The following is a 17,349-nucleotide window of genomic DNA, read 5'->3' as shown; positions in this document are numbered from 1 at the left end:
ATTCATAATGTGTTTGTCTTTCTCATTCCAAAAAAATGATTTAGGGCAGTATTCCATGTTTGCTAAGTAAACTTCTTCCCTAAACAACACATTCAAGGAAAACTATCAAAAATGCTTAAAGCTTTTTTTTCCGCTCCATCACCCAGGCTGGAATGCAGTGCCACGATCACAGCTTACTGCAGTCTTGACCTCCCAGACTCAAGTGATCTTCCTACCTCAGCCTCCTGAGTAGCTGGGACTACAGGTATGTGCCACCACACCAAACTAATCTTTATATTTTTGTGGAGAACGGGTTTCACCATGTTTCCCCGGCTGGTCTTGAGCTCCTGGGCTCAAGTGATCCACCCACCTCGGCCTCTCAAAGTGGTAGGATTACAGGCTTGAGCCACTATGCTCAGCCTTAAAGCTTTTTTTTTTTTTTTAAATAAAAACGTGTGGGAGTTTATGAATAAAAGCTTAACCTATTAAAAAATAAAACAATTTATGCCAAACCTTTCATTTCCCAATAATAACGTTTAAAGACAGTATTTTAGGCCGGGCATCGTGGCTCATGCCTGTAATCCCAGCAGTTTGGGAGGCCGAGGCAGGCGGATCACTTGAGGTCAGGAGTTCAAGATCAGCCTGATCAACATGGTGAAATCCCATCTCTAGTAAAAATACAAAAATTAGCCGGGTGTGGTGGTGCACGCCTGTAATCCCAGCTACTCAGGAGGCTGAGGCAGGAGAATGGCTTGAACCTGGGAGGCGAAGGTTGCAGTGAGGCAAGATTGCACCACTGCACTCCAGCCTGGGAGATAGAGGGACACTCTGTCTCAAAAAAAAAAAAAAAAAAAAGACAGTGTTTCTTTAATTCCAGCTGTAAACCTTAATATAAAATTTACAGCAAAGTTTAAAGAAATAAAAGCACTTAAGTATAAATCATACTTATTCCTGCTCAAATGTCAACTGTGACACACTAGTTAACCACACTATGATGTTCAGCTTTTTAATTTTCTCTCTCAAGTTTTAATGTGACTGAGAACTGGCTTGATATACTTAATGCAATTTCTAAAAGAGATGTCAAAACCTATAAAAACAGACATTTATTTATTGTATTATATGGCTAAAGTGTTGATTCTGACTTAGATTTAACTTGTATTTATCATAGAACCATTCCAATTCTATCTTTAGAGAGCTCTGCTTGACAGAAATTAACTTGCTGAGATTTGGTTTCACATGGATATCCTCAGACATACAATCTAACAACATTTTCTCCAAAACCAAAGAAGAGATAAAAATAATCATTAACTGTTCACTGTACTTAAAATATTTGATGTACATCTGGTCATAATTCTTTTCTAGGTTAAATGTCACTAAATCAAGAGAAAATTATTCACAATTTGGTTTTAACCCAGGACATCATATATATTATAAATACTACATATGTAATAAGAAAATATTGGCTGGGCATGGTGGTTCATTCCCGTAATCCTAGTGCCTTGGGAAGTTCAAGGCAGGAGGATTGCTTGAGCCTAGGAGTTCAAGGTTCAAGGCTGCCAAGAGCCATGACTGCACCCTGCACTCTAGCAGTCTGAGTGAAAGAGATATTGTCTCCAAAAAAAAAAAAAAAGTTGCTCTGGAACTCTGGGCAACAACAACCAAAAAAAAAAAAAAAAACCCAAAATATCATGCCTTGTAAACAATACTGTTTTAAATGAAAATTTCATTTGTGGGAACACAAAAGGCTATTTCACTGAAAATTCCTACTACCAGTTCTTTTGTATACCCCCAGGAGAAAAAAATCCTCCTTTAAAAAAAAAAAAAAACAGAAATGCCTGGATGATTCACTAATAACTTAAGAAATTCTGTGGCTTACTTACCCTGATATGTCAGAGTAGATTGCAGTATCTACAAAGTATGTTGGCAAGAGATGAAAAATCAACAGTAAAATGGCCTTGCATCCTAACCCTTGTGTCAGCCACAGGTCAAGAACTGCAGGTACTGCTGCCCAGTATGTCCCCAGGAATGGCACTGCTCCAAGGATTGCTGCTAACGCTGAAAAAAGAGTAAAAGAAAAACAACTTAACATCATCAGCAAAACACTAACAAAGCAAAAGAATCTAAGCAGTAGCTCCTCCTCAACAATTTCCAACAAAACAAGTTAAATACTCACAAACTCAAATATTAGGGAAATGATATGCCCTAACTGAATTTTCTAGCTAAGTAAAGGCTCAATATCTTAAAATGTGATACTAAAAATCTTTCTAAGTGTGTGTCTTATTTATGGATCTCTTCTTAAGCAATAAAATTCAAGGGTTCTGTAGTTGTTACTATCAATCAATAGTTAATATACGGTCCTATAAATACACCTACAGAACATGTGTCAAAACTTGTACTGAGTCCAAAGCCCAATTGGAAATTAGTTTCTAAACCTCAGCATAATAAAAATAAACAGAAAAAATCCTGAGTTGAAGGACCCTGCTTCAAGGTCATTCCCTTCCAGAGCAGTATGTTCAAGCACTCTTCCTCCGTCTGGCTTCTCTCCAAGTTAAGAGTAAAGCAGATGTAGTTTCTAGTTCTGGTAGTACCAGAAGCCAGGTACGTGACCTTGGAAAACTGGTCTCTCATCTATGTGACAAGTCTACCATCCCGCCTCACAGGGTGCTTGCAGGTCAGAGGGTAGGTTTGTGGACATCACAGTAGAGAAGAACGTGAATGAACTTGAAAATGTAGAAGGAAGCACAGACAAATAGGGAAAGCGGGGGATGTGGTAGAGGCAAATGTGGAAGGCAGAGATATTTAGGAAAACAAGCAGCCATAGAAATAAAGGAAGGAAAAGTAGAAGAAGCACCACAACAGATCTTAAGAGGTATGGAGGCAGCTTATGTGCCCTCAGAAGCATTCATCTTGCCCTGGGATGTAATCCCTCATGGACAAAGCTATTTTGACAACACGTTGCTCCCTGCCAATCAATTCAAACGTTACTGAGAGCCAATTATGTCCTAGGTGTTATGCTAAGTGCTAGAACATTCATTCATTGAACAAACATGTAGGGCAACTGATATGGGTTTGGATCTGTGTCCCCACCAAAATCCCATGTCAAATTGTAATCCCCAATGTTGGAGGTAAAACCTGGTGGGAGGTGACTGGATCATGGGGGGTGGATTTCACCCCAGGTGCTGTTCTCATGATAGTGAATGAATGAGTTATCGTGAGATCTGGTTGTTTAAAACTGTGGTAGCACCTCTCCCCTCTCTTCCTCCTGCTCCAGCCGTGTAAGACATGCCTGCTTCCCCCTTACTTTCCACCACTATTATAAGTTCCCTGAGGCCTCCCCCAAAGCAGGAGCCACTATGCTTCTTGTACAGCCTGCAGAACCGTAAGCCAATTAAACCTCTTCTTTATAAATTACCTAATCTCAGGTATTTCTTTATAGCAGTGAGAGAACAGACTAATACAGCAATTTTTTCTATGTGCTGGGTATGGTTCCAGCTGCTGGGGATACAGCAATAAACAAACACATTACAAATCATATTTCTGTTCCTAATGTGGACTAGATTCAATCTCAAGCCAAAAAATTTAGTTTTTTAAACTTGAGGAAGTAGACATTTCCTAGATGTATGTAAAATGGCTTAACTTTCCTTAAATAGAGAACAGTGGAAGGTACAATATGGTTGTTACCTGATGGTATGAAGACAATATTGATGCCAAATATAGTATGAGTCAGCCAGGTATACAATCCATAGAAGCCAGCCATTTTGAGGGAAGCATCAAACACCCCTCTGGAATGCCCAAAGATAAAAAGAAAGAGTAAATAAACAGTGTCATATCGTGATTCAGAAAAATCACGTGACCACTTGATTCCAAATCATGTAATAGCTTCAGTTTTTCTGCTGGCCTGAGAATGCTATTTTCATTTTATTTCAAAGAAACATAAACACCTTACTTTAAATACATTTACTAAGTTATTCTTTATGTAATATGAAATACGTTTTATTTGGAAATATGTTTACTAACTATTCCTTAAATTTCTGATGAAAAAAATAACTGGAACACCTTAAAATACCCTATTCTCTGAAATAATTCATCAACTTTTCACTCTGAAGCAGATATTTCACTACCAAAACAAATGGAAAGAAAATTAAGTGTGAATAACATGTTTCCAAGAATACAGTTTAAACTCTAAGAAACCCAGGCTGTGGCCAGTCCTCCCCTTTTGGAAAGAGCCAATAAGGGATAGTGTAACTTGTATTTCACCATCTTTCTTTTCCTCACCTGCAAGCACCCTGTGAGGCGGGATGGTAGACTTGTCACATAGATGAGAGACCAGTTTTCCAAGGTTAAGAAACAAAATCTTCCTATGTTTCTTAAACTATGTAACTAAGCCTACAAAGTAACATCTCTTACAAATGCTATCAAAGAAAGTAGGTCATTGGGAGAGAATTTGTGGGAAAAAAAATATTCCTAACTCCAAAGTAAAATCAGAGAGGAAAATACAAGAGAGATAAAAACAGACACATATATTTGGTGACTAATATAGGAATTCAATACATGAAAATCTGCAAAGTCAGGTGCTCTGTGTTTTTCAGTTGGAAGATTAGTAAGGCAGTGCAGCACTGTAAGGAGGGGAAATAAGGAACTGTTCAGAGAGCACAAAGGCGGCAACCCGTAAGTAATCTCAAGGCAGCACAAAATCATAAAAACCTGGACTCTATGGGGTGGTGCAGAGGGGTGCAGGGAAAGCACCCTCATATGGTCACTACAGAAGAAAAGCTGTAGTTGAAAAACAAGACGTTAGCGGCAAACGTGACCTCGTACATGCAAAAGGAAACACCAAGCTTTTCTAAAGCATCCCAAGAGGTATACTGTTAGGAGCAAAGTGAAGCCCTGTAATCTAGTGATTTAGTCATTTAGTAGTGTTCTGGGACATGGATCCAGGGGCAGAGTGGCTCCCCAATTGTAAAACCTGCTTTGTCATCCGGACCAATGGCTTTCACTAGAGAACGTCTTAAAGGAGCCATATGACTCTGCAACAAGAACCCAGAATAAAGTGGTATCAAAAATACCAAAAGGAAGCGAAAGACCCCAAAGAAAATATCAAGGATCTGCTCAACAACTAAACAGAGAGGACAGAGCAAAAAGAAAACAACAGAGCTTCAGGTTTTAAACCTGAAGGGGAAAGAATAGCGGTGTCTCAAAGTCATGGAGAAGGCCAGAATGGAAGAGGCATGCAAGAAAAGGGCAGTTTGTTTAGTATGGGCAACAGGAACTCAAAAAGGATGATGAAAATACCCTAGAGGTAGCTGAAATAAGAGACAAGGCATAATAGTAAATTCAGAACAAGACATCTGAGACGCACCAGAATAATTATAGAAGAGTATAGGACATCCTAAAAGGGCAAGTGGAGAGAAAATAGGGCAACAGGTTATGTTTTCATAAAGGACCTAAAGACAAAGAAATACCAGCCAGAGAGGTAATGAAATCATTTCCGTAGTAGGAGGAAAATCACTAGAGTGCAGTATTCCCGGAGACCAAGGGAGAAGGTAGGTTTTGAGGGGGAGGGAATAATGACATAATCGACCACAGAGAAAAAGAAAGGAAAAAAGTATAGAATTTGTCTAGAACTAGGGAGGTCAATGAGGAAAAGATAGAGATGTGATCCTTTCTTTAACCTTATGTTATTTAAAAAATTTTAAGCCAAAAATAAGTTGACATCAAAGGTGAAACAGAATATTGCAACTCAATCACCCCTCTGGGTGGCAAGTAACCAAGGCTCAATCCAGTAAGGACCACGTGGAGAAGACAGCAGTCTTCTTTCTTTCACTGCTGAGAATATTGGTTGCTGGTAATGTTCTCAAGGCAACTTTTAAATGCACTGTATATTGTCTGCAGTTACTAAACATATTCATGTAACCTAGTGAGGGATGAAAAGACAATATATTCCCCTCTACCTCATTACTTGTGATCTGGCACACAAGTTTTATAAATAAAACAACAGAGAAAAATCCTCTTACAATTTACCAGAAAACAGAATTTAACTCCCTCAAATTCCTAGCAACTTTTTCTTCTTTTTTATATCAGCTTTATTAAACTATGATTTACAAATAATAAAACTCACCAATTTGAAGCATTCAATTCAGTAATTTGCACAAATATATACATTCTATAACCATCATTACAATCAAGATGTAGAATATTTCCATCACCCCAAAAAGTTCCCTCATGCCCTTCTATAGTCAAACCCTCCCTAAACTCTGGCCTCTGATGGCCACTAGATATGCTGTCACTACAATTCTGCCTTTTCTAGAATTTCATGTAAACACAACCATACATTATATAGCTTTGTATTAAATTGTGGCAAAATATCCATGGCACAATATTTAGCATCTGAATCATTTTGAGTGTGCAGTTCAATAGTGCTGAGTACATTCACGTTGTCGTGTAGCTTTTGGTGTTTCTTTCACCTAGCATAATGCTTTTGAGCTTCACCAACATTGTTGAGTATATCAGTAGTTTGTTCCTTTTTTATTACTGAGTAGTATTCCATTATGTAGATCTACTACAACTTGCTTATCCATTCACCAGCTGATGGGTATTTGAGGTGTTTCCAGTTTGGGGGTATTATGAATAATGCTGCTATGAACATTTGTGTACAAGTCTTTGTGGACATATGCTTTCATTTCTCGTCTGTAAATACCTAGGAGTGGAGATACTGGGTCATACGGTATCTATTTAACTTTATAACTAATACTAGCTTTAATCTCTCAATTCCGAAAAAACTAATAGTCCACGGACACCAACCCAGAAGCCACTGCCTCCTACCTCACCGCATATCTCCTCAAGGTATGAGGTTAAACCTCACAGTTTTATGTGAGTGGATGCTGGCAGGAAGAACAATTCAACCCATGAAAAGCTAAATGACAATGCATCTGAAGCACCTAGTAACTGACCTAGTGCACAGTAGATGCTCAATAAGCAGTGGCTATTAGTAGAAAATGTGGTGTGTGCACAAGGAAATACTATTCAGCCCCCCCAAAAGAAGGAAATCCTGTCATTTGCGACAATGTAGATGATCCTGGAGGACATTATGGTAAGTTAAATAAGCCAGGCACGGCACAGATAGACAAATACTGCATATGGAATGTAAGAGTTGAACTCATAGAAGTAGAGAGTAGGATGTGGTTGCCATCCTACAATTTTTTTTTTTTTTTTTTGAGACTGGGTGTCAATCTGTCACCCAGGCTGGAGTGCAATGGTGCAATCTTGGCTCATTGCAACCTCCACCTCCTGGGCTCAAGTGATCCTCCCACCTCAGCCTCCCAGGGGCTGAGAGATGGTCAAAGGGTACAAAGTTTCAGTTAGGATGTATAAGTTCAGTAGATCTATTGTACAGCATGGTGACTACAGTTAATAATAATGCATTGTATACTTGAAAACTGCTAAGAGTACCTCTTAAATGTTCTCACAACAAAAATGGTATGTGAAGTAATGAATATATTAATTAGCTTGATTTAACCATTTCACAATGTAACATTTTATTACAAACTATAAATATATAGCATTTTTATTTGTTGCCTGGCTGGTTGCGGTAGTTCACACCTGTAATCCTAACGCTGTCAGAGGCCGAAGCAGGTGGATCGCTAGAGCCCAGGAGTTCAAGACCAACATGGGCAACAGGTAAAACCCCGTCTCTACCTTAACTACAAAAAATTAGCCAGGCATAGTGCGTGCCATTAGTTATATGGCAGATGAAGTTTTATTTGACTTTGGGAGTAAATTATTCCTAGCAATCTCTGAATTTTAGGTTCCAAAGAACCCTGGAGATAAATGGTAATTATATGCCCAGTATTATAGGTTATTTAACCTTACAATTTAAAATAACCAAACCAAAACTTTCCGGTATGCTACCTGCATGTGCACAGCGTATAACTGTACTTGGCATGTAGTGGGTTGTGTTAGTTTCCTGTTGCAGCTGTAATAAATTACCCTAAACTCAATTGGCTTAAAACATACTTTTTATCTTATAATTCAGAAATCCTAAAACCTAGATGCCACATTCTTTTTGGAGGATTTAAAGGAGAATCTGTTTTCTTTTCTTTTTTAGTAGTTTTTTTTTTAGGCTAGCCAAGTAAAGCAGTGAGAGTAGAGAGGGAACAGAGCAATCTGTAACTGGTTGTGATCATTTAGTTGTAAATATGACCACACTTGGACTAGCCTTTTCCAGTTTTTAAAGGCTGCCTTCATTCCTTGGCTCATGGCCCCATCTTCCATCTTTCAGACTAGTAGTGTGGCATCCTCCAATCTCTCTCCATCTCAGCTCTGCTTCTGTCCACATGTCTCCTTCATTCTGACTCTCCTGCCTTTGTTTTCTAATAAAATTTTTTTATTGAGATGAAGCTCATATAACATAAATTCCATCATTTTAATGTATACAATTCAGTGGTTTTTTGTATGCGCACAGTTTGTGCAACTATCGTCATTAATTCCAAAACTTCCTCCCTCTCATAAGAACTTTTTTTTTAACTTGTTTTTCTTCTTTCATTAAAAATAAATAAAGGTATAGTTGACAACTTTTTTTTTTTTTTTTTTTTTTGAGACTGGGTGTCAATCTGTCGCCCAGGCTAGAGTGCAGTGGTGCAATCCTGGCTCATTGCAACCTCCACCTCCCAGGCTCAAGTGATCCTCCCGCCTCAGCCTCCCAAGTAGCTGGGACTACAGACGCACACACAACCCACTACGTGCCAACCACTGTTATGTGCTGTGCATACATGAGTTTTGGTTCGGTTACTTTAAATAACCTATAATACTGAGCATATAATTATCACTCGTCTCTAGGGTTCTTTGGAACCTAAAATTCAGAGATTGCTAGGAATAATTTACTCCCAAAGTCAAATAAAACCAGTTAGTCGACATTTTTTGGATACTCAATTTCAGTAAGCACTTCCCTGTCTTACTATCTATGAAAGACATTATGATACAGTTCATCAAATCTCTTGCAAAAATCACGATAGACGTGGACTTCTGGCATTCCCTAAAGGTGACCGTGTATGACTTGTGCTGTGTGAATCCATGGTGCCAATGGTCATTACCCTTCCCTTTGTAACTGCTCACAACCATGTGGTCAAGCACCTACTGCAGAAATTGACAGAACACTTACATCAAGTTTACCAGTCTAATATTTATGGACTATATACGCTTCCTCCACCTTTATGTCTCAAAAAATATCTGCCTTTTCTTGGTTTTCTGGGACCTTTTTCTTCAGTGATTCTTCAAAGATTATTGACAGTTGTTCTTTAATTTTGCTCCAAGCTCTCCTAGCACTCAATAGTTGATGAGAATCAAATTCAAAGACTCTGGAGGTTCTTTTCCTCCCTCCTTTTGGTAGCTCAGATGGACGTGATTTAGCTCAATGGAAGAAAAGACTGACACACCAGCCACTGAGCTGGAGGCACCGCTTTCTAACAAGGCCTATTCCCTACTCATAGACCTCCCATTACTACACAGTCTTAGAGATGTTCTCCTTCCCATACTATATATAGACTATTACAGAGCAGAATTCCTGTCCATTGGAAGGTAGGCCATCGTGCATCCAATCCAGCTATGCCCCACCTAAGCATACCTCTCTGTGGAATAAAAGTTCCAAGAGTTAGTTAGGATCAGCTTTTTCTCAGCTAGGATTTTCCCCTAATAAAGCCTACTGTATATTTATACCGTATGGCACTAAAGGTGTGAATATCCATGCCTCCTTTACACAACTATATTTAATAATAACTCCTCTGCGCCAGAAGCTTGAACTGACTTCAAATGATTGTTTACAATGTTAACTCTTCCTAACCAGCTCTTGATCTTCATCCTTTATAAATCCTAGGATGAAACTTACTTTTTCACACATTTCCTGATACTTAACTTTAGCTCTCAACCCTCTCTTTTCTGACAAACCAGATTGTGCTTGCTACTTTTCTAAACTGAGTAAGAAAAAAATAACAAGACAATTCAGGATTTAATCAGATGACCTGCTTTTAATGGAATGATATTTGAAGCAAGGAGTGGGATGGGGAGAATAACAAACCAGTCCAGAAGCTCTATAACCTCAGTGTACACAGGGCCTTAGACCACAGCTGAGTAAGAATTACCTGTCTAAGGAAGAAGATAAATAATGAAGAAAAGGAGGAGCGAAGAGTCCAAAGTGACATTCTGCCTCCTCCACATTTCCTTACACTGGTTCCACCCTCTTTTCTAAAGGACTGTCATTCCCCTTCCCAGTATTCTAGCCTCACTGCAATATGGCATGTCTCAAGTAGAAAGTGAGCTGGTGGGAGAGACCAGTCAGCTTTTAGAGACACAGTATATACAATAACCAGTGGGAAAAGTACTCGCCAGCTCCCTTGACTGCTCTCTACATATTTATGGGGTACATAATAATGTTTCAATACATATAATGTATAGTAATCAGATAGGGGTAATTGGCATATCCATCATCTTGATCATTTATCATTTTGGTTTTTGTTTTTTTTTTTAGATAGAGTCTCACTGTCGCCCAGGCTGCAGTGCAGTGGCATGATCACAGCTCACTGCAACCTCCACCACCTGGGTTCAAGAGTCTCCCACCTGAGCCTCCCAAGTAGCTAGGACTACAGGTGCATGCCACCAAGCCCAGGTAATTTTTGTATTTTTAGTGGAGATGGGGTTTCTCCATGTTGGCCAGGCTGGTCTTGAACTCCTGACCTTAGGTGATCTGCCCGCCTTGGCCTCCCAAAGTGCTGGGATTTGAGGCGTGAGCCACCGTACCTGGCCTCATTTCTTTTGTTGGGAGCATTCTGTATCTTCCTTCTAGGTACGTGAAACGATATAATTTATTGTTCAACTACAGTCATTCTACAGTGCTGTAGAACATTAGAACTTATGCCTTCTAAGTAATTTTTGTATCCTTTAACAAATCTCTCTCTACCCACCCCTTCCCAGCCCCAACGTCCCTTGAGAGGTCACATCTTCCCTTTCTTGATTAATCTGCCCTGGAAACCCAGCTCCACAGGGTGTCATATAGCAACCTGGCTGACATTAGATTTCCAGCATGAGGGGAACGGCCGAGCTGCTGAGGGGCACAGGGGATGAGCTGCTTACGTGGAATTCTTCCATTCTCACCCTCCAAAACAGTGGTGAAACACAGAAACATACAATGACAGCATCACAATAGATCATCTGGAGGCTATGGTAGTAGTAAATATTAATTCAATATTTTCATACAGTAATACATGGTTTTGTGTCCTTGACAATGCCTAGTGATTGTGGATGCTTACTCTAATGCTAACTAAAAAAATAACAAGGGGTTGTTTCAATTACATAGGCAAATAGTAAACGTGTATCTCAAAACTAGTTCCATTATTAGCCCACTAAAATGAATTTAGCAGTTTTCGAAGCATCACAATGATAAAGTAAAAGAAACATTTTTAAGGTAATTTACCTTGGAAACTTAAGTTTATGAGATGAATCTTTCATCAGGTAGGTTAAGCATACCTTTACTGTCTTGATTATTATTTAAGAACTCCAGTTAATTTAATTTCCCCAAATATGCATAAGAGATTTCTGCTTCTCTATTCCAGTGTTGGGAGAGATTTCTTCAAATAAATGAAAATACATTTTCTTACAGCTTTACATTCTTCCTTATACATTTAAATATTGTTTATACTCTTAAATCAATGAGAATTTGTAATAAATATTTCATTTGCTCAAAGTAAAAAATGGAAACACTGATTTACTAAATGATCAATGCTGACTTTTTTTAATCCAAATACTTTTAATTCTCCAAAATTGGAAGGTACCGGTGGGAAGCATGTTCATTTTCCAAATGAGAATCGCATGGCATACACACTCTCTTATCTAATTCATCAGGACACCCACCCACTGGCACTGAAAAGCTGTAATCCCAGCAAGCAAGAGCCATACCCGTGTGCATGCACTCATGTGAAAATATCACACACACTAAATTGCATTGAGGCCGTGACAACATGCAACTTAGTAATGTGCAATATCTCCACCAGAGCAAGCAGAATGGGAGCATCAGGGAAGAAGGGTGTGATGTATACATTCAGGAGACAACATGCTGCTGAAGAGAGGAAAATGGTCTGGGGATAAGGATGCATGCCACTGACTCAAAACTTCATGAAATGAAAACCCAATTGCAAATGTATTCAACTGAGAAGAATATTCAGAATCAAAATAATGAGTAAGGTTCAAAACTTCAATGAGATAGTGATCATAAAGAAACCACAAACTTCAGAAGGCAAAGCTTCACGAACAGACACTATCACTGTCTGGTCATGCAATTAACCCCCAATTTCAATTCCATTTTTGACTTATTCACAGAACATATAAATGAATGTAATGATTTCCACTTAGCTGCAACATAGATGATGATTAATGACTGATGCTTATAAAAGTTGGTATCACTGATATTTGTAGGCTAAACTGCACTTTGAGGACATTACAATATTTTCACAGTCATTCATAAATTATAAATAACCACTTATTTTTCCCTCAAAATCTTTTTCCATGAAGAAACATATTGCCTCTTCAACACAAACCTTCAGGATGAAAAATCCAACAGGAGCTCTTAGAAAGAGAACTCACTACCATCTTCTCCACAGGAGAAAGCTCTTCAGAGGAATCTCTATAAAATCTGTACATTTTAAGTCTTGAATTTGAGCCAGTAAAGAAACAGCCCTAGGAACTTAAATTGCAAAAAAAAAAAAACACCTTGAATTATAGCCTTAAAATTACATAACCTGATATAGCTTTGGTTAGAAAAATGTCTCAGGCCATAACCCGTTCTTTAGTCTGTACCATATTTATCAGACTCATAAAAATCTATCAATTCTGAGAACAATTAGATTATAGTTCTGGTACCAAAGGTTGTTAAAATTTTTTCTGTATTTAAAATAAGGTGATAATAAAACAAATGGTTTTTAAATGCCAGTATACTATGGAACCAAGACATAAGCTACTGTTATAATACATAATTAGTGTGTGCACTCCCAAGAAGGTAAGTCGAATCTAATTTGTACAAGACCGATTTCCTCATATCCCTGTAGATGACAGCACTCTTTGTAATCTCAAATTCTCTCCTGAGCCAAAGACCTGAATTTCTAAATGCCACCCTCTTATGTCCACAAATATAAGTCATGATCTTCCCTAACCAGCTCCTCTTGAAAGAAGGCATCATGGTGTAACAGAGTATGTGCTTTCAATCAGCTGAACCTAGGTGTGACTAACAGCTTTACTTACCACTGACTGGCAAACATGACAGCTAGGAATTAAGTTTAAAACAAAAAAGGTGGCATATTTGGTATGAAAAAAGGTGACAGACATTTAGAGGATGGTCTGCTGTAAGAAAGCAGAACAAGAGAAAATTCAAAAGCTGTGATGTGAAAATAGAAACATTTTTCTAAGAATAAGAGTCAGTAACAATGAAGGTTACTTGAGGAAAATGGAAGCATCATCTTTCTTGAAGTTCTTTATGAACAAGGTAGATATTTTTCTGCAAAGCTTGGCTTAAGCCACACTGACTGGAGAATTCCTACCAGCCTTTGATATGGCTGCTCCAATAGCTTTACCCTGTTGGGAAGATAAAAGATTAGCTTTCCTTTTTGGTAGAGCATTTGCAAAAGCTTTTCTGAGACAGAAAGATATCACCTAGATAAACAAAAGATAATCTATTGCTAGAATTTTCATCATTTCATTTATTCAGCAAAGATGATAGTCAATGGTCATATAGGACTTAGGAGGGAAGCTATAGCTGGTACTTCCTTCGAAACAGCTTCACCCCAATTGCTGTTACACTGGATAATATACTCCCAAATCTGGAATCTTTATAGATGGCCCCTGTGTGGATACCTGAGGACACTATACAGGTGTTAAGAGCATTTTTTTTAATCCCACTTGACAGCCAATCGCGGAAACAAGGTATTGGTGAAGACCTTACCCAGGCCTTGCTAGTAGGAAAAGCGGAGAGAACTTAGCAAAAGTTCTACAGACATTGTATTTTAGGAGCATGCATCCTGTTTGAATGTAACTGAAGGTTTTCTAACAATCAAATGGGATTCTCCCTAGCTATTACATGAACACAGTGAAAAAATATACCAAGATCAATCAGGTACAATTATCAGAGGAGAAAAAAAAAAAATCAAGATTTCTGTGGAAGACTAGTTCCAGACAATATTTATTAAAAGTATGTGGAGACAGAAATGCCAGCCAAAGATTCGCTATTCAAGAGATGCTTAAGACCACCTGGTTAACAACGTATTAGAAAAAGGAGCTCTAATGGACAATAGGAGGGTTTAATTTGAGACGTATTCATAAGAAGTAAAAATGTAGTTGAGTCTTGTTAATGAGGAATGATGACAGGGATTACAGGAGGGGCTGAGAGAGGCCTGCTCTGCAAAAGGGCCCTCCCTACCAGAAATGATGAAGAGGAAAAGATAAAGGAAGCCAAGAGCCAATGACCTGGAAAGAGCTTATACGGAGGAAAAGTTGAAGAAGTTCATTCAGAAACAAAGCCTGTAAATACATGGATGCCAGAAGTCATAATGAAAAAGTTTCTGGCCAGAACCTCCAGTGCATACAGAGCCTATAACTTAAGAGAAAAACAACGATTCTGCATTTCCAGTATCCAACCTACTCCTTGCAGAGGGCACAGCTTGGCTGTAGGACAGAGGAGAAACAGGAAGTCCACCTACTCTCCTTCTGGAGCAAAGCTGGAACTCCTGACAGCAGAGGGTTCTGAAAGAAGTTGGAGATGGGGGTGGTGGAAGTGGGGGTTCTCTTAAGCAAGTGACATGATGCTAACAGCTGGTCTAAGATCCTGCTGATGGAAAGCTGATGGAGATAGACCATTACATCTTTGTAAATCTCAGGTTTGAGAGAAGGTTATCAAAACTGCTTTGAATTGTTAAATTTTGTTTTGTTTTTGAGATAGGGTCTTACTCTGTTGCCTAGGCTGCAGTGCAGTGGTGTGACCAAGTTCACTGCAGCCTCCATCTTCCAGGCTCAAGCAATCCTACCACCTCAACCTCTTAAGTAGCTGGGACTACAGCTTTCACACCACCATGCCTGGCTAATCTTTTTTATTTTTAGTAGAGACAAGGTCTCGCTATGCTGCCCAGGTTGTGTCAAATTCCTGAGCTTGAACAATCCTCCTGCCTCAGCCTCCCAAAGGGCTGGGATTACAGGTGTTAGCCACCGTGCCCAGTCTGTTTTTTTGTTTTTTAAGAAACAGGGTCTTGGCCGGGCATGGTGGCTCATGCCTGTAATCCCAGTATTTTGGGAGGCCGAGGCAGGCAGATCACTTAAGGTTAGGAGTTTGAGACCAGCCTGGCCAACATGGTAAAACCTCATCTCTACTAAAAATACAAAAATTAACTGGGTGTGGTGGTGCACGCCTGTAATCCCACCTACTTGGGAGGCTGAAGCAGGAGAATCACTTGAACTCTGGAGGCGGAGACTGCACTGAGCCAAGATCACACCACTGCAATCCATCTCCAAAAAACAAAGAAACAGGATCTTGCTCTGTCACCAAGGCTGGAGTGCAGTGGCGTGATCACAGCTCACTGTAACCTCAAGTTCCTCAAGCAAGCCTCCGGCCTCAGCCTCCCAAGTAGCTGGGGTTACAGGTGCATGCCACCAAGCCCAGATAATTTTTAAAATTTTTTCATAGAGACAGGGTCTCACTATGTTGTCCAGGCTGATCTCAGACTCCTGGCCTCAAGCAATCTTCCTGCCTCAAGCAATCTCAATTGCTGGAATTACAGACATGAGCCACTGTACCTGGCCTGAATCTTTTTCTTATTAACAACTGCACTGTTCATATTTATCCTCTCAAAATGAGATGAAAACCTTGAAAATACCAGAGTCCTTCACGAGTTTAGCACTGAATGTTATCAGGATGCTCATGACAAAAAACAGGCTTATCATGGAAAAAAAGTTCTGGGAGAAATAAGAATAGCATAAACCTTATCCCTACCTGATAGCTTCTTCCACAGACTGGCCAATAATATTAGAAGAAGGACCTGGCTGAGATAGTGGAGTCAGGCTTATCACCCACTTCACTGGCTTGTAGTACTCATCACTGGAACTTAATAGATAAAATAGTGTGGTCAGGAAAATTATCTGCAAAACAAAGGACAACATCTCCTAAAAAAAATCGTATTTGGAAACTATAGGAAGACAGACATCTGCAATTGCAAATGAAACCAGAAATATGCTTTAACAGGGAAGGAAATATGATGTGTACTTATCTATGTGGACGTACCAGAGAGAGTACAAAATTGAGAAGGGCTGTCCCGCTGTAGAAGAGGATGGTCAAGAGTGTAGTGACAGTGGTGAACAGCAGGCTCACATTCCGGCTCATAACGATCCACAGAGACTCCAAGATCTGACGAGGAAGGAAAGCTGGATATCAGAACCAATCCTCATGAAAAAAGTTTCTACAGCCATCTAGTGTGCTTTTAATACAGTGTTTTAGTACCATGAACTGAAAAGCTAAGAACTGAGGATTATTTCAAATGAAAATTAAAAAAAAAAGAAAAATCAACCAAAAACAGTTGTATACTCAATAGTAAAGAAAATAGTAAATCCACACCAAATAATATAGACAGCAATTAAAAACATCACTGTTATAACATGGGAAAATATTTTACAATGAAATGCTAAATTTAAAAAATGGGATTAAAAAATTTTATATATAATTGGTGGGGCATGGTGGCTCATGCCTGTAATCCCAGCACTTTGGAGGCTGAGGCGGGTGGATCACCTGAGGTCAGGAGTTCCAGACCAGCCTGACCAACATAGTAAAACCCTGTCTCTACTAAAAATACAAAATTAGCCAAGTGTGGTGTGGTACATGCTTGTAATCCCAGCTACTTGGGAGGCTGAGGGAGGAGAATCGCTTGAACCCAGGAGGCAGGGGTTGCAGTGAGCCGAGATCCTACCATTGCACTGTAGCCTGGGCAGCAAAAGCAAAACTCTGTCTCAAAACACACACACACACACACACACACACACACACACACACACACACGTATCATTGTAGATTATGTAAAAATCGCAGAGAAAAAATATAGTCATGCATCACTTAATTATGGAGATATATTCTGAGAAATGTGTCATTAGGCAATTTCATCCTGCAAATGTCATAGAGTGTACTGATACAACCCTAAATGGTAAAGCCTAGCACACATACAGGCTATAAGATACAACCTACTACTCCTAAACTATAAACCTTTGTAGCATGTTACTGTACTGAATACCACAGGCAACCACAATACAGGTATCTGTATATCTAAACAACTAAAAGGTACAGTAAAAATACAGTATTAT

The 17,349-nt window shown here is 39.1% G+C and overlaps 1 protein-coding gene and 1 non-coding gene across 9 annotated transcripts in view; both read right to left on the bottom strand.

Annotated features, from left to right (window-relative positions):
- Nucleotides 1–17,349, bottom strand: part of TMEM245 (transmembrane protein 245) — a 107,259-nt gene that overhangs the window by 21,170 nt on the left and 68,740 nt on the right. For all 8 annotated transcript variants that reach the window (XM_016961396.4, XM_001144114.8, XM_016961400.4 and 5 more), the window contains 4 exons: nt 16,283–16,405; nt 15,995–16,140; nt 3,661–3,761; nt 1,860–2,034 (listed from right to left, as the gene is read on the bottom strand). In XM_016961396.4, the coding sequence (XP_016816885.3) occupies nt 1,860–2,034; nt 3,661–3,761; nt 15,995–16,140; nt 16,283–16,405 (545 nt within the window). The remainder of the gene's footprint in view (nt 1–1,859; nt 2,035–3,660; nt 3,762–15,994; nt 16,141–16,282; nt 16,406–17,349) is intronic.
- Nucleotides 11,943–12,012, bottom strand: MIR32 (microRNA mir-32). Its single transcript, NR_032006.1, has one exon. It is a non-coding gene; the product is annotated as a microRNA mir-32 (primary transcript).

Source organism: Pan troglodytes, chromosome 11 (assembly GCF_028858775.2).
Source record: "Pan troglodytes isolate AG18354 chromosome 11, NHGRI_mPanTro3-v2.0_pri, whole genome shotgun sequence".
NCBI classification, from domain to species: Eukaryota; Metazoa; Chordata; class Mammalia; order Primates; family Hominidae; genus Pan; species Pan troglodytes.
Note: the sequence above shows the minus strand (reverse complement) of the source record. Positions and strands in the feature narration are given on the sequence as shown.